The sequence below is a fragment of the Phyllopteryx taeniolatus genome, chromosome 16 (assembly GCF_024500385.1).
Source record: "Phyllopteryx taeniolatus isolate TA_2022b chromosome 16, UOR_Ptae_1.2, whole genome shotgun sequence".
In the NCBI taxonomy this organism is placed as follows: Eukaryota; Metazoa; Chordata; class Actinopteri; order Syngnathiformes; family Syngnathidae; genus Phyllopteryx; species Phyllopteryx taeniolatus.
The window spans coordinates 7035768-7052053 of NC_084517.1; the positions used below are offsets into that span (position 1 = coordinate 7035768).

The following is a 16286-nucleotide window of genomic DNA, read 5'->3' on the forward strand; positions in this document are numbered from 1 at the left end:
GCCCGGAGAAAAGCCACGCGGGCACGGGGAGAGCACGCAAACTCCACGCGGGGATTGAACCCGAGTGCTCAGAACTGTGAGGCAGACGCTCTAACCAGTTGCCCACCGTTCCATATACATTTTAATGTCATCATTTTTTAATGTTCCTATATTTAAATGAAGTGTTAATGTTCAAGCTGTGCATTATGGTACAGGTCAATACAATAATAGTAATAATATCCCTTTACGGGGTAAAAGCCTGTGCCGTGTTTTTGGATGAACACGTGGGCCTGCTATGCTACGGCGCAGTATTTTAATGTGAGTGGTGATTGATGTGTTACTTGGCGACTTGCGTTAGGTGTTAGTGAGTGTAAAAGGTGTGAGAAGCACGGTTCTTGTGTGCCAGCGGCGTGCAAAAGAATCACTGCTTCGGTGCCTTTTGTTCTTCCATTACTTAAGCGCAGCGTTAGTCTTCCAACTGCATGTTACGGTGACTTACAATAATATTCTAGATACCTTTTAGGAATGCAACGTTTGTCTCGTTTTCGTACGAACATTTAGGCTCGCTATACTATGTTCTAATGCGGTCACGATGGTGGCAGTTGGAGAGCGAAATGTCTTTGAGGTGGCACCTCAACATTTGCAACGGCCTTGCCCTGCGTTCGACTAGCGACCAGTCCGGGGCGTACTCCGCCTCTCAAAGTCCCAAAGTCAGCTTGAGCTCGTGGGACGGAGAATTGTTTTGACAAGGCTACTTGGATTAAAAACACACTTTCCAAAAGATATTGACTGCACCAACAAATGATGTGAATGTAAGGGCTGTACAATCCCAAAATGCTTTTCAAACATCATCAATGAGGCACCAGATGTTACTCTCTCCGACCTCGACAGACGACTCGTGGATCGACAAAAGACACGATAAAAGAATCGCATATGCTGTCGCGTGAGTGTGCAGGCAGCAATTGAATTACCCTTTCCAAACGCCACAGGTCATCGTCATCATATTTGCAGGCTTCAAATGTGGCGCTGTGTCATCTCCTCATCTGCGTCCATCGTAAATAAACCTTCTATTCTCTCCTCATTGGTGCCAGACTGCTTTATTAACACGCGGCATCCGTGTAGAAATAAAGATCATGCGTTTGTTTTCATGTGAGAAGCCGCTCACATGATCGGATTGTTCTCCCGAGCGCTCACCGTGCGTGTCTGATTGGGTTGCCCGGTTGGCGAGATAGGGTGACTTCCTTTGTCAGCTGTGCAACTAACTCTAAAACACACCGGCCCGCCTGCGCAGATCAAAGAAGCGTGGCAACGACAGCTCGTGTGTCCTCTGTGTCTTGTTCATGTCATTGGTGTGGCCATATGAACATAATATGTAGTCAAAAGGAAAAGATAAGCGATCAAACATCAACAACATTTCTAAGCGTTCAAAGCCATCAGAACTTTCACTTCGGACCCAAATGAGACCAAAGTTGTATAATGGCACAGTTCTGCAATCAATCAAATTGCCAGGAGGATGAGAATGTTTTTTTCTGAATTTTCTTTATCAAAACAAACATAACACATAGCAATTACAGATCCCCATATCCCATTTGGAACATTCCAATAGCGACTAATTCTATTCTTGGTTATATATTTACAAATGGATGACTTTGCTGTGGTTTGGTTTGAGTTTGTGCCGTGCAGCAGCAGTGCCATCTAGTGGTGGAATTGCAATCACGCCTGTTGCATTGCTTTCCCAACCATCCATCCAAATGGAGCCATTTGGATGGATGGTTGGTTGCCATCGTCGGGCAGGAGGCGGGGCACACCCCGAACCGGTTGCCAGCCAATCGCAGGCCACGTACACACAAGCAGCCATCCGCACTCACATTCACACCTACGGGCAATTTAGAGTCCCCAATGAATGTGGGAGGAAAGCGGAGTGCCCGGAGAAAAGCCGCGCGGGCACGGGGAGAACATGCAAACTCCACACAGGCGGGGCCCGGGATCGAACCCCGGTCCTCAGAACTGTGAGGCGGACGCTCTAACCGGTCGGTCACCGTGCCGCCAGACTATTTTCAATCTTATGAAAATGAATGAACCAAATCAATGGGTTTGAACATACTTGGGATTTTTCAAAGACATAATCCTCAATGTGAATAAATATAAACGTATAAACGTATGTGTCAATCCCTGAAGTGCCGCCTGATAAAAAAAAAATAATATATATATATATATATATATATGTATGTGTGTGTTTGTGTGCTGTGATCCATTGTCTGCACGGAAAAACCGTTTGAGAAAGGAGACGCTCGTGTTTTGACTAGCAAACGAAACGTTCTGCCTCCTGCTGTATGGAATAATCGGCCCTCCTCTATTCCTGAGGCTGAGCAAAGTTACGAAGAAAAGTTTGGAAAATAACCTTCTAATATCGCCACAGTTCAGTTGCATGTGATTGATATCGCATAGTTCAACTGAGTGAAACCAAAGAAACTTTGCTGTTTCTTGTTGATTCATCTTAATAAACGATCCATTCATCCAATTTCTATGCCGTTGACCCCGTTCAGGGTCACCGGGAGCTTGAAGGGCATATATAGACTCTCGCACCGAAGTCAGGCGAATGTCCAACTGCACCGTCGGTGAACTCAATATCAAGTGAACACATGACCAAATTCTCCTGCCTGTGAAAGGAAATTCCACATTCTCGATCTACGCTCGATCGTTTGACGATTTTTGTGCAAGCCGAAGCCGGACAGTGACGGGGCCCCGTTGCCGAAGTCTTAACTCATGATGTATGATCCGGAAAATCTGTGCGCTGTCTACACACGTCTGAGCTGTATTTACAAGCGGAATGTGTATGTAATGGTATCCATTGATTCCCAACAGTCTCTGCCTACATGTGTTGCCGTGTCAAACTAAAACTGCCCAGGCGCGTGCGCGTGCGTGCGTGTCCATTCCACAAGGTTCTCAACCCAAACTGTAGCACACCCTCTTATTACCAAGGAAGCCCTTGAGATACACTTTGACAACGCATCTTTAGTAGCGAAGCAGTAGGCAAGGTAGTATTAACGCTAATCAAAGCAAGAAAACGGGAAAGACTTTGTTGTCAGAATGTTACGAGAGTGGCACTTGGCGAGGTGAAGCCAAACATTTCTCAACTCAAAAGTCTCATTCGTATGCAGTAAATATTGAGGTGGGGCTTTTTTATGTGTGTGTGTGTGTGTGAAATACACAAATGTGTTCGTTTTGGTTTGTGAACAATTGATTGATGGTTCATTTTGTGCACTAATAAAATATACACAGCACCTGTGTCGAATTAGTTCAGTTCGTCTACCAAGGTTGAGAACCGCTGATGTGCCTCGGCGGCAGCCTCCGGTGTGCCGGGCCGGGGTGGGAGAGTCCTCCTCGCATCACACAGGAGAGGGTCAAATCCAACCGGCAGAAGAATAGGGACCAGCGGTCGACCGCTTGTACATCGGGTTCTTGTGGTCCGTCTGCAAAGGAAAAAAGGTTCTCCGGTGCCCTCGAGCCAATGGCCCAATCTTCCGGGCCGTCTTCACCGCCAGCGGCACTCGTTTTGCAGTGTCGTAATTCCCCTCTGCGCTTCTGGTGGGTTCGCCCTCTGAACAAGAGTGCGACGTCGAGTGTTTCTATCACTGCAATGTGATAGTGCTGGATCGAGATGGATGAAGTCGGGTAGTTCCCCGCTGAAGGCCCGGCCGCCGTTCTACCGCGCATTTCTCAAGGAGTCCTACGGTTAGAGAGAGTTACAGGGCTTACGCTAAAAGCTCCTCTGGTCTGGATAAATACAGAATCAGAGGCTCTTCACAATCGAATGTTTGTGTCTTCAGGATATTGTACCTCGTCATGAAACCGCACAAGAGGATTTGAAATAGAAATACCGTCGAAAGGGAAGCTGCAACTGTCCTGTAGTAGGTAGGGACCGTTCACTTTGTTGATCGAAATACTTCAAACTGTCTTTTCAGACGACTTCCGGTTCTGTCCGAAAGGGGCGGCTTCAATGCAACTATACTATGTTCTTCTTTTATTATCAATGTGTTTTTATAGAGAGAATTTTGTATTTCTTTTTGTTGGGTTTGCAAGAAGATTTGGGTTGAAAATTCCCAGAAAGACATTTTTCAAGCCATTCATCTTGGTCTTCTTCACTTATTAATATGCAACATGTATGTCAAAAAGCGTTGCTCCGATCGGATCACTCATCTCAAGGTGAATATGGAAAAGAGCTGCGCTCCGATCGGCCGGGCCAAGTACCGATGCCGACCTTTCCATGTGGGAGCTCTCGCTATCGTCACGAAGTAGAATTCGCCAAGCGTCGGATTTTGTACGACTTACGTTAGAGTGGTTGAATGGGACGCTCTCTCAAAACATCCTCCTTGCACCCACGTGACGCATCCCCTCCTCTGTGGGCTCTAAAAGTCTTTGTCTGACTTTGAAAACCTTTTCCCTAGAAATCCCTGTTAAATTAATTCATCTGAATATAATATTACTTCGATTAGCGCCGCTGTGCATTGTTCCCGAGCCACACAAATCTCCCATGTGGCCGCACATCAGCAGAAAGCGGAAGAGGGGCAAGGGGGGGAAAGACGGCTGAGCGGGTCGCGCGGATGGGAAAGGTTGTGACTTGGGATGACGGCACAGCGAATGACAAAGAAGCCAGATAGGAGATGAGTGGAGCTGATGGGTTTCCATGGCAACTGCTGATGAGCTATGGGGCCAAAGAAAACTGCGGGTCATTTTGTGTCGGTTTGCCTCCGCGTCGCTGTCGTCCGTCTGCCTCCCGAACAACACACACGAGCGCCCGCTCCTACTTTCTCAGCGATTTATTGCATTTTGGTTTTGTTTTGGGCTTCCTGCGACATGCGCACGCGTTGGATTATAAAGTTTGCATAGTATGGTCAAAGGTGTCTAAAAGCATAACTACTCCAAACAGCATCATTATGTTCAATATAATCATAATATTATCATTGATGCTAATTTGCATTTTCTAAATTCAAAGTAACTGGTGATTAAATTCTGATTTGTTGGTCTAATGTCAACTAGACACAAGCATATGCAAATTCAGATATTGCTTAAGAATATAACTTGAACTTAAACTTTCCATAGCATAAATCAAGCCAAATTGTCTTCAATTCACTTTCTGTCTACCCAATGAAAATGAGTCACTTCTCAAATGGAGTTCTTAACAAATATACTCAAAGAGCCACGGTGATTTTAGCTGTACCTTCTCTTTTTGTTTTATTTGAACTGTATGTCTGTATTATTTGTGATACGGACCTGAACTAAAGATGTCATTCCTTCAAAAAGTATTTTGCATTCAAACTATTCTGACAAATACAATCTATTAAAAAAAAAAAATCCCTTCAATGTACCTGTAAATAAATGTAGCGCATTACCACCCACCTCTGATCATCACTATCCATCTCGGTAATGACGGATAGAAATCGTCTTTAATACACGCACACGCACACGCACACGCAAAGGAAGTGACTCAGACTGCGGACTGAGAGATTATACGAGTGGGGGGCACACGGCGGAGCGGTCTAATAGAGAGCGTTCCGAGTGTATTATAGCCAAGGGGGAGGGTGTCCTGTGCTCACACGGGCGCAGTAGGTCAGTAGTGCGATTGTATCGCAGCGGTAAAGGCCGGTTTCAATGCAAGCGCCGCAAACTGACGGATGGAACCCTACAAGTCCCCAGAAGCGAGCGCATAGTCATCATTTATGACACAATCAAGTGCTCGAGTGTCGGCCCCTTTCTAGGCCCGTGTTGGGATAGTCATGTTTGCATACATCCTGGGGTTCTAAGCAGGCACTTTAACCACAGTATGATAGTAGCGGGGCACGGGGGGGGGGATTCATTTGAGGTTGTTGCCCTATAATAAATTTTTTTTTTTTTTAAATAGCAAGTGTATTTATCACACTTGGCCAGTAAAATGAATGCTTGTTTAGATTTTTTTTTCTTTGTGTGTGTGACAAACAACCTTATTCTGAAGATGAGAAAACAAGGGACAACATTGTCACATCCAACAGTGTGTCATCTCCATATGGCCATCACGATTAGTCATAAGGCAAACTTGCTGAAAAAAAGCTTTGACATTTTGGGAGGGTGTGAATAACATTGTTGTTATTGGATGGAATAGCTTTCAAAATGCATAGTGTTCTTGTTGTAACATCGATTCAAAATGTACAGTTGCAATTCAAATGTATGTCCTTAGCTGCCTTGAGCTTGGATCTGCCGATTTAAAAACCTTTTCCGTGGGTTCGCCTGAAAAACGATCTCTCAGGGACAGTTGGCCAGCAGCATTCGCTTCTGATGAATGGAAAAGACTTGAATGCGTGGTGTAGTTGCCAACGCGGTGGCGGTGAGGTGTCTACGCAGCACGTACACACTGTCATCAGGGTAACAAAGGACAAAGCCGCCATTGGCCCAGCGGTATTTGCTCACTCGCGTGACACAGGCCCTTCGCTTTTTTCAGTAGGACAAGAAATAGAGTGTGAAAAGTGTCTCGTAAATCATTCATGCTCCTTGGGATAGTTTGACAGAACCACGTCACAGATGTTTTGAAAACATCCTGGAAGTTTTTTAAATTGTACTGAAAAAGAACAACAACAAGTCCTCCGCTCTGTGTTCTGCGGAGAACGTCTAATACTTTGTTTGCCCCATGGGGTAACTTGAAGGACAGATATTGGTGTTTTGATATGAAAGTAAACGTGGGAAACTCAAGAAGTTGGTCAATTATTCGCTTAGTACTCGGTGCCCATTATGCACTGGTCCATTAGTGTACGTCCAAACGCAGAAAGATTTGTCTAAGACTACGGCACTCTAAAGCACAGTAAAATCCTTTTTGTCTTGCACCGCAATGTCACAAGTACCTCCATGAATCATGCAGTTCACCGATATGCTGAAAAACACTCAACGTGCCACGGAACAACTGTACAACCACTTCCGAACACCTCGGCCGGCGGAATGTGAGGCACACAAGTGGGATTGGCGGAAAGCAATGTTCGCTGAGCTGTCCCAAAATCCGCAGTACATCTTGAAATATTTATGGAACACTGAGATCGGGTTAGGGTTACAAGCAATTCTAGTCATTGCATGGGTGACAGACAGCCAAGCCCCGAGAAAATAACCCAGAAATCCAAAGTGACACTGGCAATTTCAGGCTTTAGTTGCTTACCTCTACAAACAGGAAACAGGGCACAATGGAGCCGCTGCTCTTCACACCCGGCTTCTCCTCGAGCGCCATGTTTGTCTCAGCTCTCGACCTCCGAGTCTGGAAGTGAAGAGCGTTAGGTTAGTCCGGCAGCTAAACTGGGAGTGTAAGATTAAATGCAGGACTGATCATCTTGAGACCATGCTTGATTTGATTTAGCATTCTGCGTATCCCAACTACGCTTCAAAGGTTACGTGCACAGCTATATTCCGGATGGCGCTTCTGCCACTGCGAATCATTTTTGCATAACTGTCTGATGATAGCCCCACGAGTCCACGTCATGCCAATTTGGACTTTACAGGATGGATTCTAAAACCTGTTCAGTTCCACGATGTGTAGCTAAACAGCCCATGTCACGTCTTACGACGCTGTCTTTTCGGTGCATATATCCATTAGCCGTTCAACATGTGAAAGCACACACGGTCCCTATTCTGAGACTCACTCAATCACAGGTGTCAAATTGGAAGCCCGGGGACCAGATCAGACCAGCCTGCCGCAGCCTTTTCTGTGGCCCGCAAAAACAAATGATGGGCATCAACTTCCATGATTCTTGCTCACATCTGTACCCAAATGTGACATTTTCGTCCATTCATCCATTTTCCGTACCGCTTATCCTTATGGTCACGAGGGTCGGGGGCGTTCCGGAGCGCGACATATCCCGACCGTATGTCAGTCCAGCTATGACAGATGTTTTGCTTTGCCCTGAATTATTCCAAAGATCGACAGAGAGACGGTGGCAGTGTTTGATTTCATGTTTGTGTTCACTTACAAGCCATGTTCCCTACGTTGAATGTTTTTGAGAAGGGGACGACTTCATGAGACGGTCTGACCAATGCCAATGTCAACTACTTGGCCCACTTGCACTTGCTATTCATTCATTCATTCATCTTCCGTTCCGCTTCTCCTCTCGCGGGTCGCGGGCGTGCTGGAGCCTATGCCAGCTACCTTCGGGGGAGAGGCGGGGCGCACCCTGAACTGGTCGCCAACCAATCGCAGAGCGCATACAAACAAACCACCAACACTTACGGGTCTTCAAATGACCTAACATACATGTTTTGGGGATGTGGGAGGAAACCGGAGGACCCGGATTTGAACCCGGGTCCTCAGAACTGTGAGGCACATATGCTAACCAGTCGACCCAATTTTTGAGATGTAAATAACAATTGCAAGAATTTTTGGAGTTCCCAAAGCCCTTTTTACGGTAACTTAAACAATAGTTGAACAAGATATTATGCTTGACTTGTGAGTTCAAAGCTAGTTATCCTTCTTTTTATTTGTGTACAGTATATGTCATAATATGATGAGGGAATGAAACAGTCATAATGGCCGTCTGAAGGAAACCGTAACTACAATGTACCCTACGACAAAAATGAGTACGACAGCCGTGCACTAAATGGTCAAAACAAGTGCTCACTGCCATTACTTTGTTTCATGATATCACTTGACAAAAGATGGATCATGACAATTAAGCTGTATTACACTGATCAAGTCTGACTGAAGATAAATGGAAAAGGTTTTCCCTGGAGGTGGGGCTGGATGACTAGCACCCGGTGACAGGGCCTGCACCCATGGGGCCCAGCTGGGCACGGCCTAAAAGTGCAATACGGGTTCCCCTTCTCATGGCAGGGGCCAAGGGGGTCGGGTGTAAAATGAGCTGGGCATCGGCCGAAGGTGGGGACCTTGGTGGTCCGATCCCCGTCATCTTTCTGGCACTGGCGTGCTAAGTTGAGAAGTTCCGACTAGATCTAGTCGGGCTCGCCTCCACACACAGCTTGGGCTCCGGTACCAGTCCTCCCGAGAGGGGTTGGACTCTTTTCCGCTCCGGAGTTGTCCCCAGCGAGAGGCGCTGAGCAGGTGTGGGCATACTTATTGCGGTGGCCCGTACGTTGGCCTTCACCCCGGTGGACGAGACGGTAGCCTCCCTCCGCCTTCAGGTAGCGGGACGGGTTTGAGGCGATGCGCCAAACAGCAGCTCAGAGTACCCACCCTTGGAGGGGGTGCTGGAGGCTGCCCCCACCCGGGGACTCCCTCGTCCAGCTGGAGGACTTCACTGCTCACGTGGGCAATGATAATGAGACCTGGAAGGGCGTTGATAAGAGAGTCCATTGCAACATGCCGCCAATTCTTTGAAGGAAGTATGAAGCAGAGGTGAGTGGCAATGCGCACAACTTTCTTTTTTTCGAATCCTATCCTTTCATCAGTGGAAAGAAAAGGCCGGATGAATAAAGCATGACGCCGAGCTTTTAGCAGACCTCAGAACAATGCTGTGTGTGTGCGCAAACCAAGCCTGCTTTGACAGAGATCCTTTGGAATCAGTGTGTATGTGCATATGTGAATGCGTATCAATGTAAGAAACTCAAAATATCGGAAACAGAAAAACAAATCCGAAAAGGAGGAATCACTTCCATCTACTCCTCTTACTTCCATCCCAATGACAACTTAGTATAGAGCGAGAGAGAGAGAGACAAGAGGATGGGACAGGGCTTTTTTTTTTTTGTGATGGGGAATAAAATGTTTCCTCCTCCTCTTGCTTTGGAAGGCAACACACAGAACATCTCTCTTGCAACGCGGGCCTCACGGATGAGTTGGATGAGTGGGAGAAGCTTTGATCGATCCAAAAGTCGTACTGAGTAGTGGGACACCGAGCCAGGGAGAATCTCATTGGAATAATAACCGGTGCCCCGGTGGACTTGTGGGCTGGCCTACGCATCATTTGAAAGAATGTTCTTCCGAACCATTCTCAGCCCGCAGCTTTCCAGATGCTTAGATCTTTTCCAAAACGAATATGCTCCATAAGCGTTAGTTTTCACAAACGTAACGCTGCCGTCCTCGATACTCTTGTTGTGTTGTGGTCGTCATTAAGGACATGAATGTGTCTTTAATTTTAGGTTTTGATGACTATTTATTTTGAAGATCAAGAATTTATTTGGGATTCCACACTGTCAAACTCAAATTTACGTGGACAAAACTGTTGCTACGCTTCCATTAAACAAAGAATAATAGACTAATAACAGTCACTGAAATAACTCGAAAATGACGAGACTGGCCGGCACGGTGGGCACATCTGCCTCACAGTTCTGGGGACCGGGGTTCCAATCCGGGTACTCCGCTTTCCTCCCACATCTCAAAAACGTGCACGCTAGGTCAGTTGAAAACTCTAAATTGCCCGTAGGTGTGAATGTGAGTGCGAATGGTCGTTTTGTTTCTACGTGCCCTGCGATTGGCTGGCGACCGGTTCGGGGCGTATGTACCCCGCCTCCCGCCCGAAGAGAGCTGGCATCGGCTCCGCGTGAGGAGAAGCGGCTCAGAAAATGGAAGGATGGATGGCGAGACTGGAAAACGGCAAAATGCATCCTGACAAAGTCATGGGAGGATATCCTTTGGACAGGCGCGCCAAGAAACAGAAAGCCGTACCCTCGAGCTCCACTTGATTTGAAATTTGCAGCCAAGTCAAATGCACGAGACACACATTTCGCTATTTGCTCACAACGACATGATGTCATGTTATGCTTGGAGGAAATGAAAGTATAAAGACGCAAAAGACACGATGGTTGTTACTTTGTTGTCTGAGCATATGAGCAAAGCTATTTAATAAAGTGACAAAATCTATTGATGTTTTCTTGATAGCCCTACTTTAAGCGGCTAACGTTTTGTTATGCGTCTCATGCATATTGCTCACTTTAAATGGGAGAAAACCCCGACAATTCATTTGCAGACCGAGAAGAGAAACGAGGTATGAATCTCAGGTCGGTCAGTGTCTTCTGGCTCCCAATTGGATTCTGATACTGGTGACTCACACATGGAAGCATAAGAAACTTGCTAGACCAGGTAGCATATGTGGTGTAGCGTGCTAGCATACATCTGGCCGCATAAGTGCGATTTGATTCGGTGACAGTTGACAGTTGGGCGAGGCACGGTTTCAACGCATTCAGCGGAGACGAGGGCGTGATTTGGGGATTTTTTGGGGGGAATCATTCCGATTTGACAGGGTTGTTCACAGCACTCTTCGTTCCACACATCTTTGAGGATGAGCATTGTATTATCGATCTAACTGAAAGAACGATAACATCCCTCCATCTATTTTCTGTACCGCTGGTCCTCATTAGCGGCACGGGTGAGCTGGAGCCCGTCCCATCGGGCGAGGCACAGATCGAGAGTCTGTACGAGTCTCAAATGCAAATGGAGCCCGAGGCCACAATGAGCGTATGTAAACGTCTGACCCCAACTGTGCCCTGAGCCGCACACAGACATGAGCCACCAAAATATGCTTGCCACCGAACCACCACGTCATCGATTGCCGACGTGCTTTTTGGTCAGCTTCCCTTTTCTTCCTTTTTTTGCCTCTGTTGACAACTCCTATTGGCGGATATACTGAATATGCACAGCGATGTCATCCGTGTCAGCAGCCACTTGCCGCAGACATACTGAGGATTTACAAATGCATTCAACCTTGGTTTCTTTGTTTAACTGTGCAATATACAAACAGCGACACCCGGGAAGATTTGAAATTGGGCCCATTTTGGAATCTTGACTAGAGTTTAGTGCAGTTGTGAACCAGTGATTGTAGTTATTCAACACAGTGGGCGTTTTGCAGACCGAATACAATTTGATATTCATTTGAAAGGTTATCATCAGATCATGTTATGCCTTGCTACTATCTATCTGTCCAAGTTCCACTCTTTTCAAGAGCGCAGATTCCAAGAAAATCCTAATCTGATTTTCTGCATATCGATGGGAGAAAAGGCCACCTCTTTCAACTAACCTCTGAACAGAAACAAAGTTGCTCAATAAGAAAGAGTTCACAAGCTCAACTCAAATTGTGTTCTGAACTGAGCAGAGCAAGCCACAGAGGGAACAGTGGATTGAAGCAGAGGGCACGACATTAGTGTCCCGTGCTGCGCCAAGGACTCCGGTCAAAGCACAGCAATGAGGGCAGCCATATGCCCTCTCTTCTGGCTCTGCGGTCCATCACCGTGCCCCGGGACACTTGCAGCACGTACGCAAGTCATTTGAGCAAATACTGCCCTGACGCGTGAGTAGATTCGCCACAACAGTGCAGCTCTTGCTCCCTTTTTTTCGGTATTAAAACCTCGCCATAGAGTTGACATCTCATTTTAAGCGACAGTAACACGAGAGAAGGTGCAGTGATGCAGCATTCAAATGCCAACTGTCAGTCAGTCGTTCTTCTGTTTCAGTGCACTGACCACAACCTCAATATTCAAGAGAGCGGCGAGGAGCATGTTGCAGAATGTCACATGCTGAATGAAGCACAACGATCATTCTCCATTTTGTCAGAAAAATGTTCATCGAACAATTGTTTTTTATTGTGGCTCTGCTTTGTTTGGCGTGGGACTGGATCGCATAGTGTTTCTAATGGTTGAGTTCGCTTATAGGTCAGATGATACAAGATGCAGCTCTCCTGCTGGATCTCACACTCATACTATCGTTGTCCTCCACACATGTATGTGCACACATGCACACGACAAGCATATGCAGTAGGCCTAAAGTGAGCAAGCAAATCCTCTATACTACTCAAACAAAAGTCTACTACCTTCATAGGGTTAACACTGTGCTGTACAATTGGGCATTGCCAAAATGCACTCCTCCCGTCACATCATGCACACCCACAGGCGCACTCCAAAATCATTGGAACAAACAAGTTACTCACTTGAAGTGTTATATGAGTGCATGTCAAATAGTGGCCTCCATTGCACATGCAGATTCTGCCCCAGAGGCACAATGGCTGGTTAAGATCTGCCTCTCCAGAAAGAGGGAATCCTGCAATCCATCCAAGCATTCATCCCCTTTCCTCCCTCTCTCCCTACTGACCTGAGGTACCTCGTCGCCGTGGCGCCGGATTCCTATGCGGTGACCATGTCTGATCAGACGACGCTGATGTTTACGCGCTGTGACAAATCTATGTCCTCTGCTTCTTGCCCTCTCCTCGTCCACGGATTCCTCAGACGGCCAGATGAAGGTTCGCAGCAGCCTCCGAAACCTCGCGCGTTTACGTTCACACACGCACAGTCCGCACGCTTGCCATCCTTTTCGTGAGCTCGTCCCGAACGCCAATGACGACGAATGACTTCAGTGGCTGAAATAACCTCCTGTGCAATGTGGGCGCAATGGTCTGCTGCAGCTGCAGAGCACACAGAGACGGAGAGAGAGCTTAAGCATGTCTGCCAAGGAGTACGATGTCGACGCATGTGTGTGAAACGGTGAGAGAGAGAGGGAGAGCGAGGGAGGGAATGCATTATATGTGTCAGCTCATTTGTATTCGGAGCTTGTGTTCCCTCTCCCCTCCCCTTGTCTTCCACTGTCCATCTCTCCTCCCTTTGCCTTTTCTGCCCTTCTCCCGGCGCTCTTACTTTCTTCCCCCTGCCTCTCGGTGAATGTCGTGAGACGCGAAGAGGACATGAACCTGCCCCAAACATTAGTGCAAAAGTAGGAGGGAGACTGCAGACTAGGGAGGAGGTGGGGAGCCTAAAAAAGAGGCTGTTTGGTTTTTGGTTTGTTGTTGTTGTTGTTTTTTTGTAAGGCTGCACTACTGCTTGCCTCTAGCTGAGCTCAGGCTGGATGTGGGTTAATGATACGGGGGTATTGATCATGGCACATGCAACATCTCTTGTCACAACGGGTAAGAAAGAATGATACATGATGTTGTCTTTTTTGGGGCGGTGCTCGCCTGAAAGTTTCCGATTTGGGGCAAATCGGAAGCAGATGGAATCATCTTCATCAAGAAGACGCTGCAAAGTGAATCGAGAGTATTTGTTCCAAGATGAAGATCATTGCTGAACTTGATTTTTGCACGTTTGCCTATTTATTCCGATTTCTTTTTTCATTCAAATTAGGCAGACTTGTTAAGAGCACTCTTCTCTGTGGTCTTTCAAGTTTTCAAGACATTTTTGTTTCCACTTTACAGTTTACAGTACAGCACTTTCAAATAGTACATCACCCATCCCATATACTGTATACACACCAAACCCCAAAAATGCCAGTGAGTGAGAGCGCAGACCTCCGCCAAGGCCAACGGATCCCAAACATATTTGTCAAACCTCCATCGATATCATTTCGATATACCGCTTATCCTCACGAAGGGTAGCGGAGGTGCTGGAGCCTATCTCAGCTCACTTCGGGTGGGAGCCGGATGGGTCACGAGCGAATCGCAAGCCACATCTCGACAAACTCCCACTCGCATCGCATTGATCAACCTAACAACCACAATCATGTGCGACCGATCAACATGTTTTTTTAAAGTGCACATGGGAAGACCAGAGCCCGGATTCGAATCCCAAAACTCAAAACAGTGAAGCCGATGTGCTAACCAGTCGCCCACCGTGCCGCCTTGGTTGAACCTGTTTGATGATATCAAAATCAAAAGTTTCCACTCCAGTCCTGTAGGTACAGCATGACTCCGCCGGCTGGATCTGGTGGATCGCTCCGCTCAACGCAAGTGGAAAATAACAAATTGTAAAATAAAATAAAAAAAGAGTTGTATTTGGATCCTCATCAAAGATTTTGGGCTTCTTGTGCCACACCTCTGAGTTTCTCCGAAACCGGTCTTCTAGTTGATGTGTAAACCAAACCAACCAAGAGGGATCGGCAAGTTAATATTCAAAATTGTACTATATGTTACTAGTTACTGTCATTTGAAAAGTGACTACTGTTGTATATTACAGAATTGTGCCTGAATTATAATGTGTTAACACTGTTTTTCACCAAAACAATTGCCTTGATTCTAAATACTGTGCATTTGAAAATGTTACTCAATTCAATTATAGTTAAATAACAATACCACCGGAGTCTAACTTGAAGAAAACGGTCACAATACCAAAACAACAGAATACATATCATAACAATCTAATAAGCCTACTTTCTGTTGAACTGGTATGCCTTTTCATAAAAATCTAACAATTGGTTTTTATATTCCAAAGTTAGATCAAAAGTTGTTTTTCTCAGCAAAGAGGAACAATATGTGCTGTCAAAGTAAGTATTGCGCCGCAATGCTCCATTAGGTATTAATATGACCACATTTGGATCATTCCTTCCTTTCATTGCTATGTTACAGGAAAAGGTGGTGAGAATATCCGCGCCATTATTTCCGACATTGACAGCTTAACCCATACCGACAGATGCGGTATGACAATGCCATGAAATACACAAACAACCAGCTGGGTGATTCATCGGTCCAAAGCAATGCGTTCCCAAAACTTGACTTTATCCTCTCTCATCTTGAACTTATGCATTAGCAGTAACATCAAATGTTCATCTTGATTATTCTGGTTCAGTCACCTACACAGTTAGGTATTTCACTTGGAAACTTCCATCCATCCATCCATCCATCCATCCATTTTCTGTCGCGCTTCTCCTCACGAGGGTCGCGGGCATGCCGGAGCCTATCCCAACTATCATCGGGCAGGAGGCGGGGTACGCCCCGAACCGGTTGCCAGCCAATGGCAGGGCACATTCGCTGCAGTACAGGTGAATCCCTGCTCAGTGCCGCCCCAGAGTGGACTAAATGAATCAGGAGGTTCACTTCCGAGTCCGCCTGCTCTCCTCGATGTCGGTCGCTCCTGCCTTACGATCATTAATATTGAATTACCTCAGAGACAGTAATAGCCACTAGCCGGCCGACATTATATTTGATGAAATACTGCACAGTGCATTAAGAAACAGCACCAAACACCGATGCTATCAAGAAGGGACATTTCTAATCCAATAAACATCACGTGAACCAAAAAGTTTGCTTTTATGAGTTAAGCGAGTAGGTCACTGATGGTGCAGCGGTACTGACTTCGGTGCAGGCAGCGTGGGTTCGGTTGTGACTCAGTGATGGTGCGAATGGTCGTCTGTCTCTCTATGCACCTTGCCACTGGCGACCAGTCGAGGGTGTAGTCCGCCAATCGCCGGAAATCCGTTTGGAATGGCTCCAGCTCCCCGTGACCCATAACAGGATAAGCGATTGTTTTGGCAAATCTTTTTCTGACAGAATAAGTACGGAAGCAATCTTGTCTTTGGGGGTATTTTATTTTTAAGGAAAAAAGAAGTCTTTGCAAAGAGAGGAAAAGGTACAAGTCTGGCGACTTGTCGCCCC

General features: G+C 46.4%; 1 protein-coding gene across 7 annotated transcripts in view; it reads right to left on the minus strand.

Annotated features, from left to right (window-relative positions):
- The window catches only part of plppr2a (phospholipid phosphatase related 2a), a 28218-nt gene extending 14784 nt beyond the window's left edge, over positions 1-13434 (minus strand). The window contains exons 1-2 of one of the 7 annotated variants that reach the window (XM_061749901.1): positions 13031-13434; positions 7157-7252 (exon numbers count right to left, since the gene is read on the minus strand). In XM_061749901.1, coding sequence (XP_061605885.1) covers positions 7157-7225 — 69 coding nt within the window. In that variant the 5' untranslated portion in view covers positions 7226-7252; positions 13031-13434. Of the gene's footprint in view, positions 1-950; positions 1090-7156; positions 7253-12860; positions 12987-13021 lie in introns of those variants that run through there. The other 6 variants (XM_061749900.1, XM_061749902.1, XM_061749904.1 and 3 more) reach the window with 6 other exon arrangements.
- Positions 13435-16286: the final 2852 nt, after the last annotated feature.